Here is a 15,490-nt window from a genome sequence, read left to right as displayed (position 1 = left end):
AAAGCCAAATGTTTGCCTCGTGTATGCTTTTGTAGAACAGTAAACAAATCACCTAGACCGAGACTGTGGAAATTTTATAAGCCTAAACTTTTATAAAACGCACTCACGCGTGCTTCTCTTTGCTTAGTAGTTCCACCAAGTAATTCTATAATCCTATAATCGCGAGAAAGACTTTCGAACCTTAGGCCAAATTCGATACCTATTTTTGCATTACCAAAATAGGCTTTTTTGTTTTAAAAAATGTGACCAGATTTCAAATTATCAAGGTTTTAAAAATAATTTAGTTGTGCGGTTTATACGGAAAGGCAAAAAATTGTACATGTGCAATTTTACCGTGTGAATAAGTTCCTGACCACGTTATGTAAATATAAACATTAATTTTTTTAACAAAAATTCCTAGTTGTAATGCAAAAACCCCATACGTACATATAACTTTGGGCTTAAACCATGTATAGGGGTGAATTCTCCTACTTCAAATGGGAAACCACCATAAGTTAAATATATCTTCCGTTATGGCGGGATCGGCAGAGAAAAAAGTTTGACTCGTCTGGGAATTTAAAGTGTTATATTAGAGCTATGAACCCACGCGCTTTATTTTAGCGGAAAATTTTATTTTTATTACCTCATAAAAATTTTCATTCCTTTTTAGCAGGTCACAATTAGTATTTAAGTTTAAAAATATGGTTAAAACACATAAACGTTAACAGTTTAGTGAATAAATTTAATACACCATTTATATCCTTCTATACTTTAAATACATGTGGTAATTTATTCATAATAATTTTTAATATTCGCTTTTGTCTCCATGTAATAAAAAGTTTTTTAAAATATTAAATTTTTAAAAAGCCTAAGTTTCAGATAAAGTAAATAATATTGCAAACAAAAGTTTAATAAAAGTTTTAGTTGTTTGACTTTACTTAAATGTACAAAGGAAGAAGACTTATACTACAAAAAAACTGTTTTTGTAATTTTATCTATTGTAATTATAAGAATATTATATCACTTGTTAAAGTTTTGTTGTAATATTTTATTTCCTTGAATTGCGTCAAATTCATGATCAGATTTCTGAAAAATATGTATACTATATCAAACTGTATTGAAATTTAAGATTGGAACTTACGACCACTATGTGTCACTTTCTCTATCATATTACATACACACACACTGTTACTATGGCCACAGTCCGAGGAGTATCTGGCACAAGTAAAACGTTAATAACAAGTTGTAAAGCCTAGGGTTCGAGCCTAATGTAAAGAAAGATTCCCATTTTATTCACTTTTTAACAAAAAGATTCACGTTGGTCGCAACGCAAAGTAACAAAAGAAAACTAAATAACTTGTGTTTATTTTGTTTTCTAGATTACAAAAGCAGAAGTTGATATTACCAATGCTAAGTTTTAAATAAAACAGATTTTTTTCCCGAGTTGAAACAACGTGACGAAATCATTTATAATTTTAATTTCCATGCAAATATTTAAGTGTTTTAAAATGAAACTAAAACAAAATGTAAATAAAGTCGCAACTGCTTTTGTGCTTACTCAGCGCACATATTAAATTATATAGTAATTTATACATAAGGTTAAACAAGCGCTATGTTTACAATTGTGTCAAGTAGTAACGATTTCTTATTACCTTTTAACTTGTTGTTTTATTTTGCCTGGATATACCGTGGGTTGACAATAAACAAAGGTGAATGCACTTGACATCAAATTCAACTTGCATTGTACTATTTATGCTTGTGTAATTTTGTTAAATAAATTTAAAGTTTAAGTCACTACTACTTTCATGTTAATTTTATACATATGTAGCTACTTTTTTATCAATTAATTAATTAATGTTTTGTTTGCGTTTTATATAATTAACATACTGTTTTATTTTTACAGAAGTTTAAATTGTACGATGTGCTCGACTTAGCATTTATTTTAAGCTGGGTTTCTACAATTTAATTAAATCTTTTACACAATATCATACCAGGTGCAAAAATGGTAAAATGTTTATGATGCAATGAATTTCTGGTTACAATATTTACGATCGTGTACAAATAATAGTCGTGTGAGATCGTATAACTTAAATTCATAACAGTAAAAAAATAAAACATTTTTGTTGGATAAAAAAGCATTTTATTTGCATAAAAAAGTAAAAATTTAAGTGCAATTACAATTACGGGCATTTGAATTTGAAGCATTACAATTCTAATTTCTACATTTTTAGTTTTACAGGAACATCTTTTTTGATTAAATAAAATACAATTACGACTACAAAAGACGATCTTATAGGCAATTATTGTTTTATAAATATAAATGGAACCCCAAAATAATCTTCATGCCCCAAAAAATAAACTAAAGATGTAGATTGTTGTAGTGCAAAAAATTAAACAGATGAATGAAGGGTTATGATGCTTTGAAATATTGTTGAAATCATTGAAGTTATCATAAATAATTAGCTGTGGAGCCTTGTAAATCGGAAGTAGGCACTCCGAGTCGTAGATTTCCCGTGCAGTATTTACCCCTGCTACAACGCTTACCTCATATTCACAACTACTATGGAGATCTGATAATTCAAGACTGGATAACCACTTCCCCTTAAGGTGAGATGGCTGATCACACTCAATATCAATAAGCGAGGTGGTTTCGCTATCTTGTTGTAATTGGTTCTAAAAGCGCAACGTGTCAAGTTATTTTTAAAAATTATTCAACAATATACGGATCAACTATTTTAAGGTAACACGTAGCCTGTTAAAATATTAATTCCTAAATTTAAAATTTACATTTACTTTTGATGTCATCGCTTGGTAGGTGTTTTTTATAGATAGCGAAGCTAAACATACATAACTAAAATAACTTACATAAAATTTACATTTAGTTTCCCATTTTAAATAAAAAGAAACTAAAGGTAAATAAAAACGTTTTAACTTTCTGTTTTGTAACTGAGTACAGAGAAAATTTTGAAATATAATCAACCGTTGCGCCACACGTATTTTTTTATTTTAAAAATAAATTTAACTTAAGAAGTTTTTAAATTTACCCAGTATCCAATCATTTTACAATCACAAATCCATTTATTGTTGCCCATACTTTCAAGTGGCGTCATTTCATCTGTGGATGTAACGTTATTTGCAATAACCCCAATAAACCAATCAACATAAAGTGTGTGGAGGTGATTTCCTTCCAGCAATAAAATTTTCAAATAACTTTAAAATAAAACCGATATAATTAGGTTTTGTGCATATAAAAAATTTAATTCAAATATTATAGATAAAATTGTACCAATTTTTATAGAAGATTTTTTTAGGTAGATTTTTAAGTTCGTTATTGCGTAAATCCAGATTTCTCAGTTGTCGTAAATCGTGGAAAGTAGACTCTGATAAATGCCTGATCTCGTTGTGGCTTAAATTTAGATTCCTAAGAAAATGGAAAATGGATAATTTTTTAAAACGGTTACTTTTAAAAAATAACGTTAACTTAAAAGAACATAAGAAAGATTTTAATAAGGATAACACTTTTGTTGCCAAAAATGTACTAAAAGATTACCGTAATGACTCCATTCCAATAAAATTGCGTTTGTCCAGTTTCACAATGCTATTGTGACTAAGATCTAACTCGACCAGTTTTCCAAACTGTTGAGGTTTTGGCTTCACCCAATTCGTTATAAAATTCGAGGAAAGTTTGAGCGAAGTTAGATCACTTTTTTTAGGAAACGCATTGGAATGGATGTTCTTTAAACGGTTTCGGCATAAATGTAAGGATTTAAGCTTAGAATGACCATAGAAACAATTTTCGCCAATAGAATCAATTTTGTTATCAACGAGTATTAACTTTTGAAGCTTGTGTGTACCTTTTTAATAGATGTTGCAAGTTAAATAAAATATAAAATAGTTTATGGTATTTGCATTATGTTGCATTAGTATTTGCAATAGTCACGCGACTATTTATAGGTGATCCCAGTACTTCTTTTAAACCAAAGCCGTGTAATAACAATAAAACATACCACGTAAATGGTCTTTGCATACATGCTTGATTGAATTTTGTGCAAAATTAATCTCTTCTAGTTTGTTGCATTTTAAAAATGCATTTTTTTGCAACTCGGTTATCAAGTTTTGAGAACAATCGAACTGTGTTATTTTTTGGTATTCTTTCATGACATCTACAAAATGAGCAAAGAACAATTTAGTAAATTATTTATTAAATAATAATTACCCAGTTGATCTTGAGCGTAACACATGCTTTTGTTTAACAAAGCCGTAAATTAATTACATTACAAATATTATGCCAGTAACCTTGGCGCTGAAAACGTCAAATAGCAGACAGCAAATAAACTAATTCAGTATTAAATAAATTCACCAAGGCTAATTTCGTTGATGCAACTTTTGTTTGCAAATAGGATTTTTGCATATTTGCTGGAAAGAATCCTTCCTTCCAATTCACTCGGTTTTGGAATAGTTGTTACATTTGTTGAATCACACCACAATGTTCGATCTCGGTAATTCAAGACACATCTGCGAATAAAATTTATATTTTTAATTTTACTATTTGTGCATTTTAAAATAAACTTTAAATTGCAAATTTTTATATGGCCAATAAACATAAATAGGTTTCTGCTTTTTTGCAAAATTGTTTTTGCCGACAAGCGTTTATACCTTTTTCAGCTAAACGGGAAAATTGTTGAGCTAACTCGGTAAACATACCCTCTCTTTTTGTTCACAAACTCAACAAAGCGGGTTTTGTTCCGTGTATTTTTAAAAGTCAATAGGGCAACAGTTGGAACGGTTCACTCAAGCACAATCCTTGCCGCGTTCCGCTTTACGCGTTTTTTTGCTTTTTTAAATTTTTGATTAAATTTCTTTTGTACTACTTCAATTGATAATATACGTTATATTTATTTTTTGTGATGCAACACGTTCATCAATTTATTTAGGATACGTACTTAAAACATTTTAAAAGGTGTTACAGCAGCAAACTTAATCGCGATAATTAATTGTTAAAATGTTTAAACGCTTACTTCGAATATTGATAACTTCTTGTATCTGTACATCTTGCAGGTGCTTGTTGATCTGAAATCTTAAACGCTAAACAGCATAAAAATATCAATATAGCAATTTGTCGTCGCAGTTCAATCGCCATGTTTGAATTATACAAGCCCTGATACTATCTATAACAAAAATGATCATACTCAGTTATTTATATTCAATTTTTACACATAAAATTATTGTAATACCACTTAACTAACATGCAAATAACCTAGTTAATACAAACTAATACTAAATCTTCTTTACTCGAAACGCTATGTACGCTTGGCTTGGCTTACATTGCCACATCGACAAAAAAAAAGAAGTTCCCATAATACTTTTCTCTCGCTCTGTGGTTTATCCCTTTTTTTTCTCTTAAATTACCCGTGCTCGTTTGCATTTCTTTTAATCAATTGGGTATTTTACATTACGACATTTCTAAAAAACTAAGTTATTAAAAAGGGTAGTAGGGTATATTCCTAAAACAGGTTAATAACGCCTGGTATTTTTTTATTTATATAGTTGTGTGTAACTACAACTAGATTGGTAATTGTTAGTATTTTCGTTTTCATGTTTGAGGAAAAATAAACTTTTTTAATTTAAAAAAGGTTTTAGAAGGTTCCTTATATTGTGAAAATTTAGTTACAATGGTTTTTTAAACTTCTTAATTTTTTTATGTTATTTCACTGTTTTATAATGAAATATTATTACTATGAGGTAATGATACCATTTTCTATTGTATTTTTTAAACAAAAAATAATTGTATATATATACAAACAATAGTTGTAACACATATCGAACATTAAAATTGTATTAAAACTACGGCAGTACAATATTTAATACTGTGATTGTTAATTTTATAAAAAATAATAAATAACAATTTTAAATGGACACAATTTTTTTAGTTTATTGCCTAAAAAGGCTGTGTTAGTTATCTATATAGATTCCTGTTTGCTCTTTTTTAATTAACAATTTATTAGCAGAACTCATAGCCCTGAGGTAAGTTTTAAAAGGATTTCGCCGTAGCATAATATAGCAAACATGGCAATAAACTTCCTAACAAACCTGTACCACAGATTTTTTAAAACGTTAAAATAAGTACCTGGGTTTATGAAATATATACCATAGTGACTATAAGAAACCCATACAAAAGATATTTCTGTTTTTTATAAATGTGATAATTAACTTGTTTAAACGTTATGCGTATTTCTGTATTGGAATATTGTTTTTAATTTGATTTAAATATTGTCTTATAACGCTTATATACTATCTTTCCCTTGGTTTAATTGCTATACATTTGTATACATTGCCCAATGATTTTTAAAGAAATCAAATAACTTCAAACTTCTTCAAGATTTTCATTGGGCGGCAATATAACCGCGTGCTCCTCTGTGATTGGTGATGTTGGCACGGTCTGCTGATTATTTGTCGTTGCCTGGAACATGATTGTAGATTTTGAACCACGTGACATTGAGTTCATAGAAAAATAATTTCGTTCTAAAATATTTTTAAATTAAATGAGACATAAAAAAAATAAATTCGTTTTATAAAACAAGTAAAAACTAAAGCAAGGATAATTAAAATGTAAATACACTAAAACACAAATTTACTGGAGGAATCTTTTTTATCAAAGCAATCATGCTGCGACTTCCAAGCGTTTATTTTTTTCATCAAAGCATTTTGAATTTCGGCATTTGCAAAACAGTAAATAACACTAACAAAAAATCCCTAAAAAATAAAGTGTCAGTTTTTTTTATAATGAAATATTAGTTAATGTTGTTGTAAAATTTCCTAAAAAAACAAAAAAATTTAAAAAAAATTTTGTAAAAAACATATCAAATTAATTTATAAATTAACAAACGCCCAAATTACAGATAAGATATTACTTAATTATTACCATGGACTAAAATACATCTCACCTGAAATGAACCTAAAATAGCATTGACGTAAAAAAACGCAATTTCCCCCACCGAACCAGCGGCAGGACCAACAAAATAAACGAGGTAAGTTATACCAAGCAGCGGAAACAAAAACAAAGCGGCCTTGACCGCTTTGACGTAATGTTTAACTTCTTCCTCAACTGTTTCCGTTCTAGACCTTAACTTGGTGACGATAATGCGAACGATGTTGATTAATATCATCGCGTTAATCTGTGACGTCATAAAGAACATGGGTTACGTAATCAAAAATATCAGTATTAAATCTATATTCGTACAACACTTACCACAAGGGTGATGATAATAGGAATTTGATAATAATAATCCACCATCTTTGTTGAAGTGACCTCAATCCAACATTTTCTATCTTCAAACTGAGATTTCATGATTGCCCAAAATCCTACAATAATTACTGGTAAACCTATATAAAGAAAACGATTAAAAAAAATTAAAAATAGTTCATTTAAATTCCAAGTTACTTAACTTATGCAGGCAGTTACTTAGAAAATATACAATCAAAAAATTATTAATTTTAATGAAATTTTTATAGGTTTTTTGTGACTTTAAAAAAAGAAATTTCCTAGAAGGGTGAAAAAATAAATTTACCACTGCAGACTTAAATAAAATATATATTATATATATCTTAATGTCAATATACCCCATCCAATAGTAAGATACGAATGCAGTTTAATTCGATCAGAAACATAAGCCAGAGCTACCATAACATGCAAGTACAAACCCTCAGCAAACATCCAAAAGTAATTAGTAGTGTGTGCATAATTAAATAACGTTGTTGCTATCCGACAAAAAACCTGGATAAATAAAAAGGGAAAAAGTTATAAATTTATTAAAATTCAATATCAAAAGAAACCGAAAAAAAATTATAATATATTGTTAGTATTTAATACCGTGTTAGCGTTTCTAGCTTGAAAGTTAGTGGTAAGATGAAGAATGATCCACATGATATGTTTCAATATAAGCGAGCCTGTAAAATTCCAATGAATGATATTTCGCCAACAACGTACACTTCTATATTAAAATAAAAAATATTGATCAAATGTTTCGTTAATACGACAAACTAGGCATCAAGCCTAGTTTAAAAAACAGCGATGCTTATTACACTTGAGAAAAATTATTTATTTAAATAAAAATAAATTTAACTAACCTTAGAGTCCAAAAGAAGAAAAAGGTGGCCACTAGTGTCACTAGAGACAAGCCAGTGCCAACATAATAAAGGATGAGAAGCTGGTTCATTGAACACGTGTCGTCCTTAAACAAACAACAAACAACATTAAAAAAGTGATTTTTTTTTAAAACTAAATTTAAAAAAGCCTAATTAATCACTTGTAAATAACCAAGTATTAAAATATTTTTTTGTTGATTTGCTGTAAGTTTTTATTGAAAAATATCATTCGTTTTATTACTTTAGTGAATAAATTGAATATATATAAAAAAAATAAGTTTCTTATAAATTATTTTTGTTGTTTAGTAATGTTTTTTTTAATAGAATGTCTAGAAAATTAAAAGAATGTAAAATATGTAAAAATCTGATTTAATCACTAAAATCTTGGTTAAAACACATATTCTCCTAGTTCCATTTGACTGAACAGTTTAAAACTTCAATCCTTGTATACAAAATTAAGATTTACTTTCTTATCTGACCCTCTTATGTATACGTCAATCTTATCTGAAATTTATTTTATATCAAACTTTTCCGATTCCACATTTAGTGAACGCACCTGTTTACTGTTTGTTAACAATTTCAGTTGACTAATTTAAAGTTTTGTTGATAAAGTTTTGTATGATATTTAATATTTGGATTGTTAATAAAGCAGGAGAAATTTGTGATAGTGTTTTTCTTTCTTAAAACGTGCAAAACTATTAGTTTAACCGAACAAATAACCACATAATTAAACAAAATATGTTTACATAGGCTTTAAATACGGATTCCGAGTATTCAATTTTTCTCCTCATGTTAGTGGTTAAAAATTTTAAATAATATTTGACTTCTAAAGCAACATTAAAAATTTATAAGACACATCTTATTAACACACGCAATATTTTTCCAACGAAAGGTTTAATGTCACATAAACAGGCTTTCTCATAAATAATAAGGTACAAGATTTGAGGTTTTTTTAATTGTTTTTAAAATCGAACCTAGAGATCAATAATAAAATATTCATCAAATCAGTACCATCTTTGACAAATGTTACTTTTGGAATAACCAAAGCTATTTTAAGGGTAGGTCGATTAATTTTTTTTGGTAAAACCCAAAACAGCTGCATTAAATTTAATCCGATATATAAAAAAAATCAATTATCATCATGTTATGTTTAAATGTTAAAATGTTTATGTGTATAACCGCAATGAATTGGTGTAGATGTAAATATAACTGCAAATGTTAAAACAAATTATTAAAACTAATAAATTTAATTACGTAAAACATTTTTAAAAAATAAAAAAAAAAAATTTTATTGTAATTTATCAAATTATTACAGGAAACATTTTACTGACACATTATAAGATAATTTAGTTATTAATGTCATTAATCTGTGAATTTCAAACCTATTTTTAGGGAAAGCTTTTATGAAATTTAAAAATATAACATACGAATATGAAATTCTAATCTCTTTAGCTACATTTAAATTATTTTTGCTTGAATAATCTATATATAGTACAATATGCATTATTTATGTTTCTAATCTTAACCAGAGTAGATGTGTTTTGTCCCGTGCCAATTCATCTTTTACAGTTAAAGCATAATTAAGTTTGTTTTATATTGGAATAGCCAAAATTATGTGTTTATTATTTTATATTAAAAAATCACAAAATTAAAAAAATAGATATCGCGTTTTTAAGAAACAAAATAAATTAGTTTAAAAAATGTTGTGCAATATTTCAAGACTGATTACATATTAAAATATTCTAAAAAAATTAAAAACCTGTCAAATTTATTAACTTGTAAAAATCAGAAAGAACTATCAAATTTGTAACATGCATATTCTATTTTATAACGTGCACAACTAACTGCGCTTTAATTTACACTACAGAGAAATGTCATACCTCTAAATGAGTCCCGTGCTTGTTGTATCGAAAGTATTGAACAACTTCGTCGCATGCTAAATCCTATATCATATTTTAAACAAAAAATTAAATGTTATTAGTTAACATGCAGCATACAAATACATTTATTTTACAACTAATAACTAAAAAACTATAAACATTGCTTTTTACCATACTATATAAAACAATTCTTCAATAAAATTGTTTTTTTTTGTTAAATTGTGGCATTTTTATTTACAAATCTTTTTAAAAAATTAATGTCGTTTATTTTTTTATAGTTTTTTTTTTTAATTTTTTTAACGTTCAGAAATATTTTATTAAAAGAAGATTCTGTAAACTTTTATACACTTAAACAAACGCGATTTATTTACACGTGTTAAGTTACCTGGTCCAGTATAGGTTTACAAGCATTATAATCTGACTTGGGAGCCCACGTACCATTGGACAGACACTTCCTTGTTACATTGTCTAAAATAAAGTCATTTTATTGTCACAATATTGATTAGGAAACGTCGTTTTTGGCATGCCATAAGAAATATTGATATTGACTTCTGACAGTTATTATCTAAATTTTTTTTTTTTTTTAATATTAAATTTTGAGATTGACAGATGTACACTGTGATGTTCTAAATATAGGCAAATTTAAAAAAGCGTGTGTAAGCACAATTATTTCAAAAAAATCGGATCACTTCTACTTTCCGGTTATATAAAACTATCAAGTATTTAAATGATCTTAAAAGTAGTTAATAATGAATATTAATTTGAGAAAAAATTTTGATAGATGTTAATTAAACTAAATACCATTGGTGTCATAGGGAATTCCCTCAAGCGACTTTGGACAACTCGAAAAAGCCATAACGCCCGGTTGCGTTTGAGGAAAGCACGTGCCTAACGGGTCACGAATGAGTGGGCAGAACGTCTCTACAACAATTTAAAAAAATGTCAAAATTGTTATTTTCAACAGAAACCCAAAATTGAGTAAAAAAATATTAAGATTGTGCAAAATAACAGGTTACTAAAAAATAAAAAATTAATTCCAAATAAAGTAAGAAAAAATATATATAAGTAACAATCTGCTTCGCATCATGATTAAAATTACGATATAAAGTGATTGATGACGTCATTTCACGCCTTAAAGTGAGCAGTTATGATAAAAAATCAAATCTTATTAAAATCACGAAAATTATATAAATCCGAAATTTAATCTCTGAAATATTTATTGTAACAATTCGTCACGGCCCTAAACGATGACGTCACGCTCACCATTATGTACATACAGATCGCAAAGAAAAGTTACAAAACAAGCGTCTGATGACGTCATAACTGTGTTAATTTGGAGTTGCTCTTGAGGTGTTAAGGTGGAATTTCTTTCGATTAACGAACTAGAAAAAAACAATAACAATTTAATTAAAGAAAGTTGTAAAAATCGATGCGTTTGTGATTCTAAGTTAAAATCGATTAATAATTTTTAAATTTTTATTAAAATTAATAAAACTATTCTTAAAAAAAAATAACTTTTTTAAAACAAATTAAATTTTAATCTTTGGTATATTTTTAAATTAAAAAATTGCGGCAGATTAATTGTTTTAAAATCAAACAACAGTTGTTAGTAATGATTAAGTTCCAATTTTAATTGTTTAATAATAAACTTTTTAATAATCGATAAATATTTTAAACTAAAACAATAAAATCTATAACCTGATTTGAAGACAATATTCTAAATGTTCTGGTATTTCTAGCGTTATATCTAAAACAAATTAGATACTGGACACAAAGTGTTAATATAATGATATAAAAAAAATATAAACCTAATATTAATTTCAAAATATACATTTATTTCTTTTATTATTTAAAAATATAAAAATATAAAGATCTAAAATTAAGATTTGAGAGAATAATTTAAACTATTATAGTATTGTATCTTTCATTGAACAAACTAAAATTTAAAAGAAATTATCAAAATTTTACCAGTTTCAGGGTTAACTGTCGCAGTAAGATTTGAATAAACAAACGTTGGCGTTGACATAAATATGATCTAAAACATAAAATTAAAAAAAATTATATTAAATTCGTATAAACAAAATGATTAAGTTTTTTTGTTGTTTTTGTCTAACGAATATTTTTTACGTCATTAACGTTAAGATGTGAAATAAAACTTACCACAAAGGCAGAATACATTTTAAACGTTGCCATTAGGACAAAAAAGGTAAATTAAAATTAATTCTATAAAAATATAAATAAAAATCTAGAAAACAAAAATGGCACAAAATTACACAATTGAAAACGGCATAAAATTACACAAAAAAAACATTTTTTTAAATTAACTATTATTCAATTTTCGGATTACAATTATAAATTTATTTATAAAAACTCACGTATATTTGTTATTTAATACCACACAAAATAAAACCATTTCTCGAATGAGGGATTAGTTTTGACACTTTAATTATTTTTCAGTTACTCAAAGAATTAGGCGCAGTTTAGGCGTTAAAATTTTGGTTTTGGCCCATTAACGTTTTCCACCCGAATCTGACACGATCTAAAGCTTAAACTTAGGAGCGACCTGTTTTTGATTCTGGTGAAATTTGTTTTTCACTTACGCTATACTAGATTGTATTTGAACAACGTTTATCCTAACTACCCAGTCCTTTTTTTAACCGTTTATACTTTATCACAAAACTAATAGATAGCAACTTTCGTTTCAAGGTTTTACAACAAGACTTTATTACAATTTCGGCGGAAAATGTATAATTTCAACATTTTTATATCGATCTGTCTTCTTAGACACAATTATATTTTGGTATAAACTTTATTGCTTTTACCACCTCAGCGCCACACGTTACGTTATTATTTTCCTTACCTATTTTACTAAACCATTAAAATCTCTTTTAAATTAATTTTCTGTTTTAATTTTTAACAAGTTTGTTCCCTGCTGTAACCTTAAACCTGCACTACGCATTGGTGTAATGCATTTATGGGATTATAAACCGTCGTGTTGGCCTGTTTTCAATATACTTTCAACCAAGTCACGCATGTTCTATATACTTGTTGGCTTTAAGGCGTTAATCCTTTGCCTACTCAGGATAATTTAATAATTAAAAACATTCTTTTAGTTAATTAGGCTAAGCATTCTGTTAAAGCAATATATCGAGAAGCCTTAGTTAGAGAAGTGTAGCAAATTCCTGATCGCTATAAAATGAATACACTATCGAATTATAAGTTAAATATATAATATAGTTTTAAGAAGGTGAATTGGTATTAAAATGCACCTTTCCTGACTTTTACTGCTGTATAAAATCATGGTTGTAAACTCAAAAAAAGTTAAGGAAGCTGTAAAAAAAAGGCAAACTATCAAACTTAATTGTTCTTGATAGAAGCGCTGCATTATCTATCTTAAAACTTGAATCAATATATAAAGTAAATAGATATTAATTATTCGCGGACGTTGCAGCATTTACCTTGAATTAAACCGGATATTAGGTAAAGCTTGCTGCAGGTTGTATTGTAATCACAACGGGCAACTCTCTCAAGAATTTATATTAAATATTTAACCCTTTTAAACTTGTTGGCTTCATAATAATAATCAACTTTTCTATCATTCTTCCTGAATATATCTTTTGCAACAGGGCTACATTAAATGTTTAGTAACATTTTTTCTTCGATATTTTTCGTTTTTTATATTTAAAAATAACTTGACGGGTTAGTTAGAGTTTTAAAAACATAAGTCGATGGTTTGTAACAAGGCAATCTGTACCGCCATCTAGGGAATTTTTTCGCAAACATCGTTGTTCATTTCTTTTCTATTTTTTAATATTTTACTGAAAAAAAGCTTACGTAACGTTAGCATGTTTCATTTTGCTTGTCTGCTTACTGCTTTAAATAGATTTGTAAACTGTTTTCCTGTTTATAAGCGAATTAAAATTGATTACAGTTTCAAACGTAACATAAACGATTACTGGTTAAGCTGGTGCATTGAAATAAATAACACAATTAATCATTTGACTATAATACACATACATTGTGTTTTTATTCGTATTTTATTCTTAGAATTTAAAATTCGTATTATTCTCGAAACTTAATAAATAAATAATACTATATATAATTTAACTTGATAAAATTAAAAAATATGTACTATAATTTACATTTAAGTTACAATAACAAAAAAAAATCAATTTTTAAAAAATTATCGTTCACCTAGTTTGTAGATATAGTTTATAACAACAAAGTTGCATCTTTTAAATCTTATTACTATTTAATTGTATAATATCTTAAGCTTTTTTAACTACGTCACATTTTAATTTTCTTAAGATTGCCATGAAAGACAACCAACCAAACAAAAAATCAACCCAACTTTTTACGTAGCTATTTTTAATTATGTATACAACTTAATTAAACATAAATAGTCTACTGCGTTGCATATTTTTTTTGAGAGCCTAAAGGCGTTGATAAACAACAAAATAAACTGATTTGTTAGATAATGTAATTCAGTTAACGATTATCGCAATTAAGCAATTCAAAACAAAATTCTTATATAGGTACAAAATCTCCAGGGATAGTGCACATGTATTTAAAAGGTATTTGCGCTTGTCCAAAATATATTATTTATAAAGTGTAGTAATCAGTCAAAATTGCCCTTAAATACCTTACTAATATTTAAAAAAGTGATTTTTATGTAATTGGTATATTTTACTTGATTAAAAATATAAAAATTTTAAGACGAAATATGTTAAATGAACGATAATAAACACTTTATATTTATACAGCAAATTTCGTGTTCTAAGTTTATGAGATAAATTTATGAGAAATAAACTCGCTAAAAACGCAATTTTAGGAACTTTCCCTTTATTTATTACCGTTCTAAATTAAACAAATTAAAATTTAAACCTTTCTAAATTAAACTATCGAAAATGTTAGCAATTCGGAAAAAGGGTTATAATATAAAAATATAACTTTCTCAGTTTTAAATTGAAACTGATATTACAGCCCTTACATAAATTTAAAATATCTTATTAAACAAATTTTATTGTATTACCATGTCTAACCTTCAAATAAGTCAAAGATAAAAGTCAGTAAAAACAGTTTACCCTATAGTTCCTTTTACTAACAAAACCTATGAAATAACGTAAGACCGCATATACACTATAGAGTTGGTAGAAAAAACAAATTTTACTACTTGAACGGCGAACACATTACTGTTTTTAACTGCTCTCTTTTCGGTAGAAATTGGTAAATCTAAGTAAACACTAAGTTTATATTTTTAATTTTATTTAACGATGTATGCAAATAGAAGTAAATTTTATCTATTTTGAGGCCAGACCATTTTCATTGTCGTTGGTTTAATTTAGAAGTGTTCGTCAAAGGAAAGCTATAGAGTTCAACTTTTGTCAAGGGCATTTCATATAAACTTAATAACTTATTAATGAAATTTTTAAATTATTGTAATAATTTATCCAATTTATACCTAATACAACAAAAATATGTTGAAA

The 15,490-nt window shown here is 27.2% G+C and overlaps 2 protein-coding genes across 2 annotated transcripts; both read right to left on the bottom strand.

Moving 5' to 3' along the window:
- Window positions 1-2,102: 2,102 nt before the first annotated feature.
- Window positions 2,103-5,257, bottom strand: LOC145741665 (uncharacterized). The gene is made up of 7 exons (XM_082559287.1): window positions 4,998-5,257; window positions 4,340-4,494; window positions 3,987-4,142; window positions 3,530-3,833; window positions 3,266-3,400; window positions 3,024-3,189; window positions 2,103-2,652 (listed from the first exon to the last, which is right to left on the bottom strand). Exons 1-7 carry the CDS (start codon window positions 5,117-5,119, stop codon window positions 2,320-2,322), a joined length of 1,371 nt encoding a protein of 456 aa, XP_082415413.1. The 5' UTR covers window positions 5,120-5,257; the 3' UTR covers window positions 2,103-2,319.
- Window positions 5,258-5,834: 577 nt separating this feature from the next.
- LOC145741945 (corticotropin-releasing factor receptor 2-like) lies at window positions 5,835-12,250 on the bottom strand. The gene is made up of 14 exons (XM_082559644.1): window positions 12,165-12,250; window positions 11,973-12,039; window positions 11,703-11,751; window positions 11,268-11,386; window positions 10,806-10,925; window positions 10,390-10,472; window positions 10,005-10,067; window positions 8,107-8,210; window positions 7,850-7,970; window positions 7,600-7,753; window positions 7,229-7,362; window positions 6,924-7,154; window positions 6,615-6,732; window positions 5,835-6,501 (listed from the first exon to the last, which is right to left on the bottom strand). The coding sequence occupies exons 1-14, from the start codon at window positions 12,195-12,197 to the stop codon at window positions 6,344-6,346; spliced, it is 1,554 nt and encodes a 517-aa protein (XP_082415770.1). The 5' UTR covers window positions 12,198-12,250; the 3' UTR covers window positions 5,835-6,343.
- Window positions 12,251-15,490: the final 3,240 nt, after the last annotated feature.

The sequence above is a fragment of the Corella eumyota genome, chromosome 2 (assembly GCF_963082875.1).
Source record: "Corella eumyota chromosome 2, kaCorEumy4.1, whole genome shotgun sequence".
NCBI lineage: Eukaryota > Metazoa > Chordata > Ascidiacea > Phlebobranchia > Corellidae > Corella > Corella eumyota.
The sequence above is the reverse complement of the archived record's forward strand: the minus strand, read 5'-3'. Positions and strand labels throughout refer to the sequence as shown.

Bases quoted from the DNA above. Each gene is read 5' to 3' on its own strand.
- LOC145741665 (XM_082559287.1), bottom strand. From the start codon at position 5,119: ATGGCGATTGAACTGCGACGACAAATTGCTATATTGATATTTTTATGC. The intron at 3,834-3,986 runs GTATGTTTTATT...TCTATTAAAAAG, and splicing joins ATGCAAAGACCATTTACGTG to GTACACACAAGCTTCAAAAG. The intron at 3,401-3,529 runs GTAATCTTTTAG...CCATTTTCTTAG, and splicing joins ATTGGAATGGAGTCATTACG to GAATCTAAATTTAAGCCACA.
- LOC145741945 (XM_082559644.1), bottom strand. From the start codon at position 12,197: ATGGCAACGTTTAAAATGTATTCTGCCTTTGTG. The intron at 12,040-12,164 runs GTAAGTTTTATT...TTTATGTTTTAG, and splicing joins AAATGTATTCTGCCTTTGTG to ATCATATTTATGTCAACGCC. The intron at 7,971-8,106 runs GTTAGTTAAATT...ATTTTAATATAG, and splicing joins TTCTTCTTTTGGACTCTAAG to AAGTGTACGTTGTTGGCGAA.